Raw genomic sequence first — 19036 nt, 5'->3', positions numbered from 1 at the left:
CAACATGGTGACATCTCACATACCTTTCAGCTAAAACTGGCAAGCACTGGGGCCACTGAGTAGGAGTAGGACGATTTAATAAACAGGTTGGCCTCTTGGCAGATACTAAGAAAAGCAGTCCTGATAAAGTGCTCAACAATAATAAGAGCAATATTAACAATCCCAAGAACAGGCCTTTAATAAAGAAAAACTATTCCATGGCAATTAAATTTTAGGCCAAACTATTAAACACGTGCCCCTTTGAGCCACTAAATAATCTGATTCCAGTTGCTCTCACTCTGCAAGAGGGGAACTAGTGCGGGAGCGAAACTGCACTTTGACTGATTCAGTGCTTAAATTTAAAACTGCTCCATTGACAGCGAGCCAGATTTCAGCTTCTGAGGCCTCTTCCTCAATCACCCATGCAAAACCAAAGAACTTAGATACACAAAAGAAAACCATGTAAAAAAGGTAAAACCACTTGGCAACAAGTAGAGCTGCCTCTCAATAGCCATCAAGTGTGGCAGTATTTTATTTTCTCCCATGCTTGTCTTCTCTGCCTGTTTGTAAACTAAATGTTTTCCAGCTTTACAGTATATAGGATTTACAATTTCTTCGAAACTTGCACTTCTATGCAACTGCAAAAATGCGTGCTTAAAATTCTCTCCTCCTGTTTTGTCAGCAGTGATAGCCTTCAAAAGATAGTCACTGAAAAATATTTTTAATTTTGATGCTACATCATTCTTGGAAGCATGTGGGAAACAAATATAGATGAGCTCTTTATATAGAAAGGCAAACTTCACAGAGCACCAAAATGTTCTGTAGAAAACTCACTTGTCCATCTTGCTTAAAAATACGAAACTTGTTATAAAAATGCACCCTCAAATTTAGACATTGCTCCTTATTTTGCTCCAGGTATTTATCAGTCACACAATGAACAGTACTGCCGATCAGATTTCTATTAATAAGCCCTACATGCTCATTCTGACCGTTTTCTTCTGTATTTCATTCGTTTTGTTTTATGGGGGCATTTAGAAAATTAGGACCTATCAGAAACACAGCTTGAAACTGCTGTAGATCAAAGTTATGGAGAAAAAGTTTAGCTTTAAAAAAAATATGCATGGCAGCATCACTGTGTAGCACCTTATCGAGAAGAAATGCACTCATTTTTAGCTGCCATGGAAGTGCTGTTGGCTTTGTAACTGACTGTGAACATGTGAGAACAAAAAAAAAGTGATGCTGTGTCAGTGTGTGGGCTGCAAATGAGAACTCCTGGCTCATACATTTTGCCCCATAAGCAGTTCTGGCATTGTATGCAGTCTTATTGCTGTTTCCTTTGTCCTCATTGATCCTGCTATAGTATTACTCACATTTTGGGCTCCCGACTTGCTGTAAAAAAACTCTGTAATTTAATTCACTGTCTTTTTGGTGGAACTTTCTGACCACTAATTCTTCTAAGCTCATTATTCTTGTATTTTTCTAGGCCTCAGGACTTCAGAATTTTTTTTTTCCTAAATCTTCCTTCCCTCTGTGATATTGAAGAATCACAGATTATCGTCAATAAATACACTTTCTATTTGGAAAATGCATTAAAATCACCTATGTAACCTGCTTGAAAGGTAAATAAATTTCTCTTACATAATGCATGAACTGTATGAAAGCTTTGAAGTATTTCCTTTTCTTTCATCTGAAGTGTACAATTAAGTACATGCCCAGGGAACATCAAGGACCATTTTCTTACAACTTTTGTCTTAATTTTCTCACCTTTACTACACATGGGCCTACAGTGGATGTTGTTTGGTTGACAAAATGCTTTCAACCATCTGAAATCTCATGAGATTCAACAAGGCCAAGTGCAGGGTCCTGTCGCTGGGTCGGGGCAGCCCCCGGTATCAACACAGGCTGGGGGATGAAGGGATTGAGAGCAGCCCTGCCGAGAAGGACTTGGGGGTACTGGGGGATGAAAAGCCGGGCGCGAGCCAGCAACGTGCGCTTGCAGCCCAGCAAGCCGACCGTGTCCTGGGCTGCATCCCAAGCAGCGTGGGCAGCAGGTCGAGGGAGGGGATTCTGCCCCTCTGCTCCCATCGGGGGAGAGCCCACCTGCGGTCCTGCGTCCAGCTCTGGGGTCCTCAGCACGGGACAGACATGGACCTGTTGGAGCAGGTCCAGAGGAGGGACACGAAAACGATCAGAGGGCTGGAGCACCTCTGCTATGGAGAAAGGCTGAGAGAGTTGGGGTTGTTGAGTCTGGAGAAGAGAAGGCTCCAGGGAGACCTTACTGCAGCCTTTCATTACTTAAAGGGGTCTTATAAGAAAGATGAGCACAGACTTTTTAGTAGGGCCTGTTGCAATAGGACAAAGGGTAATGGTTTTAAACTGAAAGAGGGTAGATTTAGACTAGACATAAGGAAGAAATTTTTTACAATGAGGGTGGTGAGGCACTGGCACAGGCTGCCCAGAGAGGCTGTGGCTGCCCCATCCCTGGCAGTGTTCAAGGCCAGGTTGGATGGGGCTTTGAGCAACCTGGTCTAGTGAAAGGTGTCCCTGCCCATGGCAGGGGTGTTGGAACTAGATGATCTTTAAAGGTCACTTCCAACCCCAACCATTCTGTGATTCTATGATCTGAGCATATAAAGAGAAAATCAAACAAGAAAACTACTATTAAACTATTAAACACTATTTTTTGCTCGCTAATACTGAAAGTACCTTAGAAGTAGGAATGAGAGAATATTTCACACACACACACAAAAAAAAAAAGTCTGATACAACTTATGGCCAAAAAGATCCTAACAGTGCTACTGCTAACAAAGCTCTAGCGTCATTTTAATATGCATTTTTCAATAGAAAGTTTTTGGAGCTGGGCAGTTTTCTTGAAGTCAAGCCATTTTGTAGATTACCCCTTACTGCAATTACATGAAAAGTTTCATATTGTACAAAACAAGCATCTGAGTCTTTAAAAAAATAGGTAGACCTGCATTAAATCTGCCAATTTTTGTCAACTCAAACCTGTGACAAAAGATTGCTTTAAAAGCTTGTGGTTTCTGAAGCAGGGTGGCTGAACTCATCCTTTCTGTGGAAAATGATTCCTGCGAAGAAGTCCTGAGAAGCAGCTTGAGAGCGAAATTGCAGAAGTTTCAGTGTATACAGGGACTTATGACTCAGTACCATAGGGCTGTTCAAGGACTTAAAAAAGAATCCCAGATTGTCTAATCAAACTTTTTCATGTCTTATTCTGTGCAAATATTATGAGTCACCTTCACTTTAGCAGGTAAGTCAGAATTTCTGGCCATCACCACTGAAAGGGGTTCCTCAGCCTGTGAGCACATATGTATGTCCCAGTGATGCCACATTTAGATGGGCACAATCACAGATGGTGGTGTGGAGCATTTGGTTCCCCAATTACCTCATGGCCATTCCTGATAAGCATCATTTTTATTCTAGATAGATCACAGCCAGAATGTCTGATTGCTCCGAACATCTTGCACAGCAGTAGGCCCATATGTCTATAGTCAGAATCTACAGAGTGCCCTTTGATTTTGAAGAGAGAACCATATCTGAGTCAGGTTTAGTTGCTTTGGGGAGACATCCTTTGGGACAAGAGTGGGTGTGGAAGCACTAGCCCATTCCAGAACAGCCACCAGGTGAGAAAATTCATGAAAGTGGGAGAAATACTCTTTATTTGTAAAATAGTAGATGCTCTAGAAACAGGAGGCCACACGTGTTTGGAGGGGAAAACCAATTATTTGGTCATGTCATCATCTGTAACTTGGTGACCGCCCTGTGTAAAAAAATCTGACAAGATAGTAGAAATACCTCTGTGAAAACTGAGGAACTGGTGAATGTACATCTTGTACCTCTGAAAGTGGTTGAGGAAACTCCAAATGGGAAAACAAAGAAAACCCCCCAAATCAGCCCATCTGGGACTGACTACGAAGGAAAAAAAAAAAAAAAAAAGTCTGACATTCTCAGTAGTTTTGATTAGACCCTGATGTTCAGGCTAACTGGCCCCAGAATAGCCTCTGTATCGTATGCTTTATATGAGCACAGGACAATTTCCACATAGAGTATCTAAATCAGGTATTGGTGTCAAAAAATAAAGGTCGTCAAAAGGCTCCCTATGAGGCCAAGTGATGCTCTTGAAGTCAAAAGAACTTGTCTGGTGTGTCAGATCAGTTCCCAGTAATATGAGGGAGCTAGGGCAATAGTTATTTTTCACTGAACCACAAGAAGAAACACTGTAAGAATTGGCCATGTTAGTGGTCCCAAAGTGTTCAAGTGAGAAGACATTGGAAGAGGGACAGGTAGTAAATAAGAGCACGTAAAGCCCCTCAAATTGTAATGAATGAGCGTTGGAAGTAGGTTTCCCAATCTGAAAAGCCACACGGGTAGGTATGCATGTATGCACATACTTAAACTCATTAAAAAAAAAACCAAAATAACCCCAAACCCCCACAAAACCAAACTAAAAAAGAAACCTTTCCCTAAAGCTAGAGAGCCTGAGGCCAAAACTGTAGCAAGAAGTTCTCGTACCTGCTCCAGGATGTGTCCAGCTCTATTAGCTCATAAAACAGACCAGAGATTGTTCTTTGGGGTCTGAGGCCAAACAGCGTGTCCAGCTTGCATCACAGATCTACATTTTCTTCTTCCCCTCACAAAGAGTGATGATGTAAAACTGCCTTCAAGGAAATGGTCCCTGCTCCACGCTGTCCTCCGAGCATGTCCAGGTATCATCTGAGAGGCTGCTAAGAGTCGCATCCCAAAACTGCCAGGTAACGTGCTTACAATTCAATTGTAAGAGCTCTGCGTAGCAGTGCTGGAACGTTGGCCCCTGAACCTTACCAGTGTAGATCCAGCTGATTAATCTTTCTCCGTGGTTTCAGCACCTTCCAATCCAGCAGTTTGGCCACAATGACCCTTCCACTGTAGGAGCAGGTACTAACAAGACATCTAGCAAACTTCTTGGCATTCAAGAGCTACGTGGTGGGAGTCCCAGGCAGGTGCCAGGAGCCCGAATGCTACAGGAGCGCTTGTGTGCAGGCAGTCCATTTTCTCTCCTTCACAGTGGCACACAATGAAGTATGAGCCATCCTCTTAAGCACTTCACTGTGCGGATTTATGTTCTAGGGACTTCATCATGTGGCTTGCAGAATTCCTCCACAGGGACGTCTGACCGGACCTGTATCAATTGGCACTCAATTCCTTGACTCTCTCCTCTGCGAGAGGAGTGCCAGATGTTAGGGACTCTCTTACCTCCTCTTTGATACAGTCCTGCCCAATAGTTTTCCTCTCCCAAGTGCCGATAACTGAAAAGAGAGAAAAAACCAGAAGAGAAACTAGGACAACTTTCCTATGCAGGGATGGGCTCAAGCCTGATCTGCATGGGGAGGAGGAAAGAGGGAATAGTTGTGCAGCTGCAGCATGATTTCATACTGTGAACTCATCACTGGCTGGGGGTAATGATCTGGATCCAGTGCCTCCAAATCCTCTTCTAAGACTACGTTTGCCATACACGTAAAAGTGACAGTAGAAGAGGCTTTCCTACCATGGACTTTTCTAGGCATCTACCCTTTCCTCAACTTGAAGGCTGGCAGCGTCAGTTCTGACTTGTATTTATGGAATTACGTTTTCTTTGAAATTATATTTTGATTAATTTCAGGGGGGTTTATTCATGTCCTTTGGTTTTGGCCAGAAAAATATGGACCTATGTGCATTTATGCATGCACACATTTGTGAACATAAAGATTCAAAAGAGAATCTTTTCTTTATGCCTTCTGACGAGGCATAAAAATTCTGAAGGGAAAATTTATACACATTTTATGCTTTTGTTTTTTAATAAGAGGTGACATGCTGCCCTAGTGCTGACTTGTAGCAGAAGAGATTAAAAATTCTTGGACCATCAGTAGCAAGAAATCACAGGGCTGTACTTACAGAGGTCATTAACTGTCCAGACATCTGTTGGGTAACAAATTCTGCTAAACATAGATCATGAAACGGTTCTTGAATTATGCAGAGGATAATTTCACAATCCAGAAAACAGAGAATTCAAGCAGAGAAAAAGCCGTGTAAGACCTTCTTATTGCCAGTTGGGGAGGAATTCACTACGATGTCAGAATTACAGGAAAGTTTGGTGCTAGTGGCAGTGGTCTGCTGGATTGCTATCAGTGCGATAAGGAACAGATTTAGACAATGGTCACAATTACAGTTACATACTCCACAAAGCAACTGACATTATAGCAAAATTGGCTGTATTAATTAGAGGGACACTGTGACAGAAGCGTCCAGCTAACAAGACAAAAGTAAAAACTCCAAACGTCTCAGTGAAACTACTGTAAAATATGTTAACACATGAGTAATAGATTTCAGTACAAAAAAGGGTGTTAGGAAACAATGAGCAGATGCAGCAATGGAAAAATTGGTGCTATGGTAGAAGCAGGCTGGAGCATTCCCAACAATGTATAAATTAAAGCATAACAGACCCTAATTCTCCTTAGAAAAGGAATACTGTCCCATTCCCCATAAGTTAACTGTAGTAGCCAGTTGGCAGAGGATCGCAAGTGAGTCCAATTATGCTGCACTGGACTATAATTGGGTTAAAGGGCTGTCACCTACCTCGGAAACGAGAGCTCAAGTGATAGCTGTCAACCTTTGGAATCAGGAGTTACTCTGGAATCAGGAGTTACTTATTAGCTGCTGCAGAAGTCAAGCACACAGCACAACCAATCATCAAGAACACGGAGAGTGAAAACACTTGTCAGAGCAAATGAGTAGTTTTGGCTTTTTTCCCTCGGCCAGCTGAGGAGAGCCATACTGAATATCTAAGTAGAAATGTCAAGAAAAACATATTGTAACCTTTTCTGTAGGAAAAGACAAGAGGACCTGAAATGGAAGACGTGAAGAAAAATAAGCATTGGTCAAGGAAAATAAAATACAACCACCACCACCCCCCCACAATACCTTGAAAGTAAATGGAATGGATACAATAGTCAAAAGCCTGATTTTTTTGTCTCCTTTGCATTGTTAAGTTTCATCTTCCTTCAAGACCCCAGTTATATAAATCACGGTTAGCTGTGTATTCACGGCTCACATAAACCAGCCAACATGAATGCACATAACAGTGTCAAGGTCCTAGGAAAACAGAAATAACAGAAAATAGAAATACCTCAAAAGAGGGAAGGAGCAGGAGAATCTCGGAGAAAATGTTACATTTATCACACAACCAGCGTACACAACACACTCTGCCAAACCTGGAGAAGCGTGCACTTAGTGTCAGCCTGAATTATGGGATGGGCTTTCTCGGACTTTTTATTTTGGACCCACGTTTGGAAAATAACCATAATCTGTATATTGCCTTAAAAATGGCTTACCAACAGGAAAATATTAGAACTGATCCCAAAATGTTCGAGGCTTCCCGATTGCAACATCACGAAATTGAAAGCCATCTCCCACAACAAAAGAACTCATCGCTGACCAAAATAGCACTGCTTAGTGAAGACTGTTGTTATGAAAAAAGGGTTACGCTTGTAATTCAAGGTTTGTTATATGCTGGTCTCAAGTCGGTTCTAAAATTTTCCTAAAGAGAAATGCTTCTCTAATCTCAGCTTGGTAAGAATTATCCTTCTGTGCTTTTCAAAGCCATGTTTTAAGTGTCCTTCCTTCCCATTTGAAATATTTCTAAAACAAGACACTATTTTTCTGCAAGTTGGTGCAAGACAGATCTGCCCACCGTGGCATCCATTCAAGTTTTCTGTAACAAATAGGCCTTATATCAGGGCTTCAATGTGTGCATAAAAGTTAAAAAAAAAAACCCTCTCACTTCATTTTAACTGTATCTTTTGAATAACATGCTCAGCAAACAGTCCCAAGCACCTTGCCAAAGGTGCTTAAATCAGGGAATACAGATGAACAGGTTTCTTCCCTGGATGAAAGAGGCTTTATCAGGTTTGTTTTATTCTGGAAGACCCATGTCTGGGCTTATAGATGGGTTTTGTAGAGATTTCCAATTAGCTACTAGTTGAGGTTTGGTAAGTTTTCATTAACTGCTAAGTGGCAAAAGACAGACCAACTGGTCTATATTCCATTTGACTCCAGTCGTGCCAGCTGCTTTGCAGAGAGCAACCAAGTGCACCTTTCTTGTAGAGTGCATTTTGATTTTGGGCAAAAGATGGCAATGCATAATAATCACATTTAGAGTAAAAGCTGGATAATAAACTTCTACAATGTGGCAGTATTTTAAAGAAAATGCTCCCAGCTCTCAAATACCACATGCAGGTGTGATACCTCAGTGGGAAGCAATTTAGGGATGAATGAATAATTCTGTCCTCTTGTTTACCAAAACTATACCCGTTACATTGGCCATTAAAAAAGAAAAAAAAAAGAAAAAGAAAAAAGAAAAATACACCTCACTGTTTTGCCTCCCTGGGAAGTGCTTGCACACCATCTTTTAGCTGTAGCTGCTTTATACTCCAAGCTGACTGTAACTGGAACTGGTGTCCCTTAGCCGCTTGATTAGTTAGATAAATTCTGCACGCCTGTGTCTGGGATCCATGGTAATTGAGTTACGTTGCTATGCTATGAAATGTGCGGGAGGGTCCAGCGCTTTGGGAAGGACATGATTTCCAGGGCTAGTGAAACTTGGTAGTGTGGGCAAGAAGGAATGCTTGGAGGAACGAACAAAAGCCATCGCTGGAACGGTGACAGGGGATCGCTCAGGTCAGCGGGTACGGGCAGGGCACCGATGGCCCAGGAACGCTTCCCTGGCAGGGACGTCACCACCATCTGAAAAGTGGTGTGGTGGGGGAAGAATATCCTAGTTCTGTTCCTGTCCTCCTGAGCAGAGCCTGCGTGGCAACCTTGTGTCTTACAGGTATTTGCGTGGAGGACTGCATTAACCCCTTACTGCACACGCAGGAGCTTTTAACCAGGACTACGAGAAGAGAAAGCTGAACAAAACCAGGGTGGGCTGCTACAAATGATCTCTCTCAAACTATCTGATAGATAGAACTATCATCTCTGGCCACCCTGACAAGGTAGGATTATTCTTTTTTCCCTGGCATAATAAGCAAAGGTCACCTCAGACCTGTTGTTTCAGTGAATGCAGAAGACTCCCTTCTTCTCGGCCTGGGGGGCTGGAGGGAAGCGGAGAATTCTGTACCGGTATTTCCCTGGGCACTCTGGGGTTATCATCAGGAATCAAGTGGACCGCTGCTGCCTGCTGCTACCAGCATCTCAAGGATGGAGAATAAGTTCAAGGAGAAAAAAAAGAAAAGAAAAAGACAGGTAAAATATCTTAGGTTTTGTATGCTAGAGGGTGTTTTCTGTTCTCTTTGGGTCTTGACACACCGGCTGAGATACCCAAGAGATGGAATAAATTTAAAGGCCCGGAGCTGAGACAGGTTTTTGTTCTCGACCAGAATCCTACCTTACTTAAGTGAAAGGAGCAATGTAATGCATCAGGAAGGATACCTAAGAACTGTAAATCTATTTGAATTCTCATATGTACTACCTTATTACAACTCTAATTTTGAAATGTTTGTTTTAAGCAGCTTTCACCATGTTAGATGTAATATTCCCCCACGGTACCAAATAGGAGAGGTCCTGCTCTGTTAAACACTGTTAAATACATACGAAGACAACTCACAGCCTAGAAGACCTTTCAATCTAGCGCCAGTAATACTAAAGGAAAAGCATGTATCAAACATACAGTTTGATTTTAATGACAAAAGCCTATCTTCTATTCAGGTGCCTTGCAACCTCTCCATCATTAATTGACTGACTTCTGCTGTCACACCACAGATGGTCCTCAAAGAGATTAGTTTTTCCTCTGAAAATAATCTTACTGTGCACTTCTATCATAACTTTCTTTGGAAAAACCTACGTACGTGACAAACATTCATGAACTTAAGTCTCCCAGTACCCACATTCAGTCTGTACAGTTAGAAAACAACTATATCAAACTACTATAATACCCGTTTCCTTGCATTTCCACATGAACTATTCTTCCCCTGGATGGTACACTGCTGTTCACTGCGGTTCCAACTCCCGAGCCAGGAAACAGCAAGGGATTTGGATGACTGGAGGGGTGGTGGGGAATACAAAAATCCCTAGGAAGCTTCAAAGGCTATCCTCTGGGTTTCCCGATGGACGGACAATGAAAAGGAGGCTGTCTTTGAAGATGGGCCAAGAGAAGCCAGAATGCGACTTCTTTTAGAGGTCATCATTCTGCAAAGGGATGTAGTTTCACTGTGTTCTGGTGCTGGGGAAACCAAAGTACAGACTTCTAAAAGGTGCTAGACAGTTTCAAAGGAAGGCAGCTGCCTCTGCAAATTTTAGAAAAATAGGCATCCTCAGCCCAAGTCCTAGAATATACAGAAAAAACCCAAGATCCAGTTATCTTAATGTCACTTTTCTGAAAAAAATTTTGGGGTTACATCTTATCTGATCCCAGACTTCTCAGTAATTGTTCAGTCTAGGATGAGTTTTATACGTTTACCTAAGCTATCTGAACTAGAAGATTAAATCAGTTTCTCTTTGGTAACAATTTCAGGAGGAGGAAAAAAAGTAGGGTCAAAACTCACTGAATTGGAACTAGTAAAAACAACCAAAAACCCCAACAATATAAGCTGCCATGTATGCAAGACAAGTGAAAAATTTATAAAAAAAAAAAGCAAGTTGAATGCCCAGAACTTGGCTAAAGGAAGACTAAAAGGAATAGGACACAAGTATTAAAAGATAATAAATTGAAACTCAGAATGCTGTGTAAAGGTACATATTTTAAGGATAAGCAGTAACATAAAATTAGGCAGTGGAAAATATAAGACTTTTAAACAGGGGAAAAAAGGTTAATGATGACAATCTATAAGGCTACAGAATGGTATTCTAAAGGAAGCTCTGAAAAATTTACCTGTGTCATTAAAACCTGGACTGACCGAGACCTTGAAATAATCTTTGTGAAACAATTCTGTATTGAGGAGGAGAAATCCAATTAAAAAAAAAAAAAAGTTATACTGTCAATTTCAGTTCTCAGACCTGTTTGAAGGTGTTTAGCATAACATCTTCCATTCAAGCCTACAGTTTAGGACAAAATAAGGCTAACGCTATGTGATAATACAACAAAAACCTCACAAATACCGACTGGGAGAAGCAGCTGTTTAAGGAAAAAAACCACAGTAACAGCAAATGATACCAAAAACGTTCTTCAGTTTTTTCATATGATGTTTTTTTCAGGTATATTTTCATACTTATACTTGAGTTCTGATGTATTGATTTAGCATTCAAATTTACAGTGAAATTTGCATTTTTAACACCACCTTATTTGTCCCCAAATGGACAACACTCATTCTGAAGATCAGAAGATGAGTGCTCTTAGACACACATATATGTTCATCCTTCCTCACGGACTCGGGACAAATAACAGACAAAAACTGTATGAAAGTAGCTGGAATCTTCTGCATCATCCGGACAGCAAGAACATTCCTCCAGATAGAACCGTGCTGAAATCATTCATCTAGATTTAGGAGAAAAGGTAAAACTGGCTCATTTAGACTACACATGGGGTGTAACTTTGCCCACCACGTAAAAAAGCTGAAACCAAAGAAAGATGCATCTGTTTCCAGTGACAGCCTCAAGCTCTCTCCCTGCTCAGCTGCGTCAGCTCTACCAGTAATGAGCATAAGCACTAATATCACTGGGTTTTGTTCCTTTGCAGCAAATCTCCTGTACAGATTTATAAATGTGACTCTGATGGCAGTACTAGCCATTACGACTCTCACATCGAGAGGCTGATACACACTTAAGGCTTGGGTTGATTATCTATCTTTGAAAGAATCTTTCTCAATATTAATCAAATTGGCCTGCTCCCAGCAGAAAAGCACTAATGCCTACCACAGACAACACACGCCCAGCCTTGATTCTGCCCTATAGGGGATCTAATATGGATCTAATATAAGATGCACAGGAGCGGGAAGGACTGAACATTCCAAATGGCTTCAAAGATAACAGCAAAAAGCAAGCACATACAGAAAAGCACAGTAAAGTGGTTTTGCTTGTGTAAATCCCAATGAAACCGCGTGTAAGTTTTGTCTGTGGGATTCTTCTATCAGTGATAATCACCAGGGCTGAGGGGACTAGGGGTAGAGCGGGCCCAGCTGCTTTGGTTCCACCTTCCTCTTGTATCGGTAAAAAAATTACAGCGTTCCTACAGCTTGCAATTTTCAAAGTTGATCCAGAATTCATGCTGGTTTATGACCAATTCTACCACAAAGAGTAGCTTTTTTCCCCTTCTCTCTTCATTTACTGGCAACAAAACTTAAAAATTCCAAATGACCCTCCAGGATTTATGTGAAGTCTCAATGGCCCAGGCTGCCTTTCACCATGACGTTTTCCTGGTATGGCAAGGGCTCTAAAATAAACGCCGTTTTTCCAGCACTTTGCAGAAGGAACCACTCCCAAAGTTTCCCATTTTTGGGATGCTCTCCAAGAAGATACATGATGCCTGACATGTAAAGGTGACGCTGTTTTTATTGGGATGGTGAATGAAACATCAGCAACATACAAATAGGAGAGAAGATAGGCACATTCTCCAGACATGCCATCTCAGAGATTTAAAAGGAAGCCAATTAGAGACCAACATCATACACTCACTCAACACTACTCCCAAATGAAGTTACTAGTCCGAAGGCATGATTTGTTAAAGCAGCACTGCAGCCCTTACTCAACAACTTGAACCCCACCACCTCAGGGAGACAATTACTACTCTAGCAGCAGCCAGTCTCGCTGACCTTCAGAGCTGCAGAAGATACCTGCAACTTTCTGTGGGGAGCCAAGGGGAAGAAAGGTGTCCCAAAACACCTCTGTGGAGAGAAAATGACTGTGAACCAAGCCTCTCCGCCAGTCCAAATGTTTTACTGTGTAACAGGGGCTGGCATGCAGCTGGATTCCAGGGCAACCCGGCGATGTGGCCTCTGCAGCACCTGCTGGTTTGCTTCCTCTGACAGCAGGGATTCAGATTAACCAGTAGAACCTGGACCAGAACAGCCTTGCTGCTGGTTGCGAGACACAGCACCACTGCTGGAGCTCTAACCTGGAGCTGCTGGAAAGGTATAAGCAGCTCAAGAGCCACTGGGTGCACCGGAGCCTGGCCACTCTTACTACCACCAGCAGGATCCACACTGAGAAATACTCATGTTGCTTCCAAAGAAACCCAGTTGCTGTATTTTGGTCTGCACCGGCTCCAAAGATTCCTTCCCAGCTCTACGGGGTCCTTGAGACTGGAGATTCCTTAATGGCCTTGAATGGTGCACTGGGCTGAAAGGAAGTGTCCCTGACTTCCCCCCAATGCCTGAGAAGGGATAGCACAGGTCGCAGATGCAGCCCTGTCGGGAAAGCCAAAATAAGCTGCTCGCAGGCATACGAATGCATACCAATCTGTAATGGAAATAGGATTCTATCCCTCTCTCTTCCTAGAAACTAAATGCAATCTTTCATTAGTCTTAAAAAAAAAGAAAAAAAAAAAAAAAAGCCCAAACCAGCTCTTGCCTAACAACAGAAATCTTGCTGGGAAGAGCAAGATGAATCAAACCAGGACACTGCCAATTTTATTTTGAGAGAAGGAAGGTGCACAGTGGCTTCATACCTTCTCAAGCAGTGGCTGTGGGAGCACATCAGCTGGATCAGGCGAAAAATATCAGTCAGATAGGAAGCAGAACAATCTCCTGAACAGATTATGCTAAGAAATGGCTCCGGAGTTACTGCTCCAAGGCTACGAGAGCAGAAACAGCACAGATTGAACTGCTGGGGGAAAACCCAAACCAACCAAACCACCAAACAAACAACAACTGAGAACAGAGATCTTCGTCATTAATTGGTTGGAAACACTCCACAATTATATGATTTATAGGAAGTAAATTTATAGGAAGTGCCTTAGCGTGGATCAAAGAAACATTAGTGTTAATCTCTGCCTGTATGTAGGAGAAAAGGTCACAGCGAGGGCTAGCCAATTTTTTCTTTTTTTTTTTTTTCCCTTAAACATCGAGTGAAAGCCCAGACCTCGTCTCAGGGAATTCACCGTCCAAACGGTACCGAACACTTGTTTTCCACATCCGAAGCCCAGTGGACATGACAGACGACGCCAGCACTGCCTGCCAGGAGCCCAAGTTCCCTTGACCAGCGAGGCCCCCCCCCGCCCCCAGCTCCCTCAGCAGCAAGGCCGGCGGGTTCCAGGCTGACCTCGGCTTCCCCGGCCGCCCCCCCCCCCCCGCCGAGCCTAAGGGGCAGCTCTGGCATTTGAGCGCTGTACAGCCAACCCCCTCCCCCCCTTCAAGGGCTCCCTTCCCTCCCCCGGGTGAGGGGGAAGGACCCGCCGGGGCAGGTGGGGACTCCCCGCGGCCCGGGGACCTTCCCGCAGCCTCAAGGAGATCCGCGGCCACAGGGCGGGGGGAGGGACAGCGCCCGCCGTGACTCACCCTCCCGCCCGCTCCCGGCGGGGACTAAACCGCCAGGGCCGGAGTCACCGCCGCGGGGGAGCCTGCGGCGACCCGCTCTCCCCCGGGGCCTCCCCTTCCCGCCGCCGCCTCAGAGCGGGCGGGTCGGGCAGGGCGCTACACCCCCCGCGGGACAACGTCGCACCCGGTGGCCCTCGAAATAACGCAGCGAGGGGAAACAACCCCCCGCCGCCGCCGCCATGCCTGCTGCCCCGTAGGACGCCCGCCTGAGGAAACAGATCGCCCGCCTGAGGGAACGGCGCCCCCCCGCCCTGCCCCGGCCTTCCCCCCCCGCGCCGCGCCGCCCCGCCCGCGACTGCGCATGCGCGGCGGCGCCCCTCCACCGCCCCGCTCCCCCGCCGCCCTCTCCCTCCGCGGCTCTCAACCACCCCGCCCCTCGCCGCCCTCCCCCGGTCATTTGAATATGCTAACGAAGCGGTAACCGGCAGCCCTATGGTAGAGCCGGGAGGCGGTCACGTGGGGCGGGGACGTGTCCTTCAGGGGCGGTCCCCGACCTGCCCAGGCTGCCTTAAAAGCGGGCGGCGAGCGAGGAAGCGCCTCAGTCAGAGAGAGAGAAAGTGCCGGGGCGGCGGGGCTGCGGCTGCTCCGCCCGAAACTTCTGAGTAACAGCAACAGGGGGAGGGGAAGGCGGGCGGCGGTGGAGGAGGAGGAAAGGTGGTGGTAGCAGCGGGGGGGAAGGTTAGCAGCAGCGCAGCCCTATCCGCCTCTCCCTCATAAACCAGCCTGCGTTGGGCTGAGCAGGCCCCTCACACAAAGGAGGGCAGGGCAGGCAGGGCTGCCCCCCCCTCCCCTTTCCCCCCCTCGCCTCGGCAGAGGGGCAGCGGGGAGGCGGCCTTCCCCGTGCAGAGCACTCACAGCCACTTACTCCTCTCCCGTCCCCCGTCTTCTCTTCTCCCCCTCCGACCCCTCCACCCCTTCCTCCCACCCCGCCCCGCGGTTCTCCCCTCAGCCCCCCGCCCGCTCTCCATGTAGCCGCCCGGCCGCCGGCCCCTCCGCACTATGCCCATCTTACTCTTCCTGATAGACACGTCCGCCTCCATGAACCAGCGCACCCATCTGGGCACCACCTATCTGGACATAGCCAAAGGCGCTGTAGAGACTTTCATGAAGGTACCGGCTCTGCCTTGCGAGAAGGAGGCGAGAGAGAGAACGAGAGAGTGACTGCGCGGGGAAGGGGAGGGGGAGGCAGGGCGCGGGGGGCTGCCTGGGCCGGGGGCGCGGGGCGAGGGCGGGCGGCAGGGAGGGAGGGCGGGCGGCAGGGAGGGAGTGCGTGCGTGTGTGTGTGCGGGCAGGGAGGGAGGGGAGGGCTGCGCCGAGCCGGTGCGGGGCGGGGGGGGGGGGCTCCGCCACCGCCGCCGCCCTCCCGGCTCACCCTCTGCTTTGTCCCCCGCGCCGCAGCTCCGAGCCCGGGACCCGGCCAGCAGAGGAGACAGGTACATGCTGGTCACTTTCGAGGAGCCTCCCTACGCGATCAAGGTAAACCTCGCTTCCCCCCCCCCACCTCAAACCCGCCAACCCGATCTCCTTCCGGCTCCTCCGCGCCGCCGCGGGCCGCTACCGGCGGCCGCCCCCCCCGCCCCGTCCTCCCCCGTCCCGCCGCCCGCCTCGGCCGGGCTGCCGGCGGTCCCGGGGAGCTCGGCACACGGGGGCTCCGGCGGCGGCGGCGGCGGCAGCGCTGACATCAACATGGCCGACATTTTTTTTTCCCTGTGTGGTGTGTGTGTGAGCAGCAATGAACTGTGGGGGATATTTATTCAAGTTGGGGAGAAGTGACAGCAACTCCAAGGAGAGTTCGGTTTGGAAGGGGGGGGAGCGGGGGAAGGACCCAGCTCAGCCCGCAGAGTCCGGACTCGGAAGGGGACGGCGGTTCCCTCACCCCCGCCGCGGCAGTGGGGGGGTAAGGGGGCGGTGGGTCCGCACGACACAGGAGGGTGAACCTGTTGGAGGTCGCTTCACGGTGCTGTCGGCTTCCATCTGGAAAGGGCTGTGGGAGAGCGGTGTCAATAGCTGTGAGGTTTGTGCATCGGTGACTTCACAGAAATTCGTCCCGTGGAACAAATCAAAAATCTTCATTTCATAGGCGGGGAGCTCTACGGTTTAAGAGAAGTAGGTCTTTTCAGGCTTCATGGAACGACACTAAGTATTAGTAACTTCCAAGGTGTTTCATTAGCGTTTGCAGTGAGCCGCATGCAGCAAGGAAGGCGCTTGTAGCCTAACAGGGAAGCAAAGCTCCTATCTGGAGAATAAGTCTTCTCACGTTTCTCTTTTCAGGCTGGCTGGAAGGAAAACCATGCAACGTTTATGAATGAACTGAAAAACCTTCAAGCTGAAGGACTTACGACTCTTGGCCAGTCTCTAAGGACAGCTTTTGATTTATTAAACTTAAATAGATTAGTAACTGGCATAGACAACTATGGGCAGGTAGGTTGACTATTAATAGGCGGAAAAATTGTAAAACACAAAATTCCCAGAGACAACAACTAGCTAGTTGTCCAAAGTGGCATCTTCATGAAATATTCAATATGGGGGCTTCTTCAAAAGTAAGCAGAGCTCAGTTTGAAGAAATACAGTCGCTGACTATAGTTTGGTACCCAACTTTTCCTTCTTTGTTTCTTTTTTTTTTTTTTTTTTTTAAGCTTCAGTTATTCCTCAGTTTTTAAACTGTGATGTAGCCTCCAGGTTGACCTTCTCAGTTAAACTTTGTCTTTTTTTGTATGAAGTCCAGGTGTCAGAACCTCAGCTGGTGAGCCTGGTGGGGTCATGAAAACTTTGCTTTCTCTATACAGTGCTGTATAAGCAGTTAAGTACAGTTTGGGAGGTGAGCCATTTTTGTAACAACACTGCATGTCCAAAAGTACTGAATGGGGCACAACTTTTTCAAAACCCTTTCTTTCCAATGAGTTTACTACAACTTTTCTCTGCATACCTGCATTTTTATAAACCTGCCTGTTGTATCAGAGCCTTGAGAAGCTGTGCTTTTCTAATGTCTGTATTGCAGCGATCCCTTTAAAGCAACACTTCTTTTTGGGGTGGGCCAACATTCTCTTGCTCAGTAGTAGGAGTTGCTAAAAGACAAAGTCTAGGTTAAATGTGTTTTAGGAAGCGTACCCAGTTCTTTCTGGCACTGGATCAAACCCTGGATTTGTTTCACATAAAGGACATTATTAGTATTGGGCAAAGTATATTGTGTATTTTTCATGTGGGACGTACTAACTTGAATCTCCCCTGTTCGTTTGTTGTTCGCATGTAATGCTTCCTCTACTATCTGAGGATTAGTTTCTGCTCTTGGTATTTAACATGGGAGTGTGGTTGTGAAAATAAGTCCCCTTTCTACCCCTCCCCTTTCCAGTCTAAGAGTCTATGTGATAACATGCCATGTTTGTTTGGGAAGGAAATTTCTCTCTCATGTTGCATTGTATGGCTTTGCCACTAGGTGATCGAGTGAGCCTAAACATTTTTAAAGTGCCAGTTCAGTGATGAAACTTAAAAAAAAAAAAGTGCTAGTTCCACACATGGTTATTTTTTTGTCTATTACCATCTGCTGTCCTCTTATACATCTGTGTGCTAATCTTTCCCGTTTTCTGATGTTTTTGTTTAGTTACATGAGCTATACGAAGCTTTTTCGAACACTTGCCACTGTAGGCACACACACAAAATACTTGCTCTTTCCCATTGCTACTGATAATTATAACATTCTGATTAAACTTATGTCACATAATTTGCTCTAAGTGAACCAGCTGTGCTCAACTACTCAATGAAGTGAGCAGTTGAGTTGCTGCGACTGTTTTGACTCACTAGTAGTGTTCGTTACTGCAAATAGCTGCTCTTTTGTCTGTGGAGCAATGACTTTTTCTTTGATCTGTTTTGGTTACAAGTCTCTCTGAGCTTGAACCTACCCTTGCTTAGGCATGTTTTTTGCTTGGTTCCACATGTGGAGCTGGCTGTTGAAGAGGTGTGCACGTGTGCAGTCAGGTGACTAAATAGAAATTCTGACTCTTTTTAGTGTCTGCAAAAATAGGTGAATATATTGCAAGTGCCAGGTCATCTGCTGCTGAAGTCACAGGTTCCCATTTGGGCTCTACTAGTCAAAGTAGCGGTTTTTCATAAATCAGATCAAATTCTGGAGCACTTAACTGGTCCTTCAGCACTCGCAGGTTGAGATCCAGGGCAGTTAACTTTCCTCAGCTTCACACTGGCCTTTGAGTACTTCGTCATGTTACCCTGTCAACTTCCTGTTGTTCATGTCTACTGCTTAAAATTTGCTCAAGATAAATGGGTATTTAAACATACATGGTATGAGAAACTTACAAGTTCAGGATAATAAAAGTGATCAGAATGCTCAGTTGCATTTGAAATAGTTTTCACTCAGAACATAAAGTGCTGATTCACTTTTTTTAAAGCAGCTACAAATGTTAAGACCATAAAATAGTAGTTAAATATAGCAGACGCATGTTTGAAGAGTGATTATCTCAGAGTGGGAGGAGAAGGTAATTTTACAAAACTGCAACATTTAGATGATCTTAGGCATGGTATTACGTGAAGTAATAAATCCAAACTTT

At 45.5% G+C, this 19036-nt stretch overlaps 1 protein-coding gene and 1 long non-coding RNA gene across 14 annotated transcripts in view; one reads left to right on the top strand and one right to left on the bottom strand.

Moving 5' to 3' along the window:
• Nucleotides 1–471: 471 nt before the first annotated feature.
• LOC128141458 (uncharacterized) lies at nt 472–15964 on the bottom strand. Of its 10 annotated transcripts, none has more exons than XR_008235050.1 (5): nt 14439–14689; nt 13126–13349; nt 6589–9203; nt 5908–6134; nt 472–5282 (listed from the first exon to the last, which is right to left on the bottom strand). It is a non-coding gene; the product is annotated as an uncharacterized LOC128141458 (long non-coding RNA). The 10 variants fall into 10 exon arrangements; XR_008235052.1 differs by having other exon boundaries at nt 472–6134; nt 6589–6794; nt 6934–9203; XR_008235049.1 differs by having other exon boundaries at nt 472–6134; nt 6589–7104; nt 9056–9203.
• The window catches only part of INTS6 (integrator complex subunit 6), a 45669-nt gene continuing 41545 nt past the window's right edge, over nt 14913–19036 (top strand). For 2 of the 4 annotated variants that reach the window (XM_052786179.1, XM_052786176.1), the window contains exons 1-3: nt 15102–15587; nt 15876–15953; nt 16749–16898. In XM_052786179.1, coding sequence (XP_052642139.1) covers nt 15477–15587; nt 15876–15953; nt 16749–16898 — 339 coding nt within the window. In that variant the 5' untranslated portion in view covers nt 15102–15476. Of the gene's footprint in view, nt 15080–15101; nt 15588–15875; nt 15954–16748; nt 16899–19036 lie in introns of those variants that run through there. The other 2 variants (XM_052786177.1, XM_052786178.1) reach the window with 2 other exon arrangements.

The sequence above is a fragment of the Harpia harpyja genome, chromosome 4, assembly GCF_026419915.1.
Source record: "Harpia harpyja isolate bHarHar1 chromosome 4, bHarHar1 primary haplotype, whole genome shotgun sequence".
In the NCBI taxonomy this organism is placed as follows: domain Eukaryota; kingdom Metazoa; phylum Chordata; class Aves; order Accipitriformes; family Accipitridae; genus Harpia; species Harpia harpyja.
Note: the sequence above shows the minus strand (reverse complement) of the source record. Positions and strands in the feature narration are given on the sequence as shown.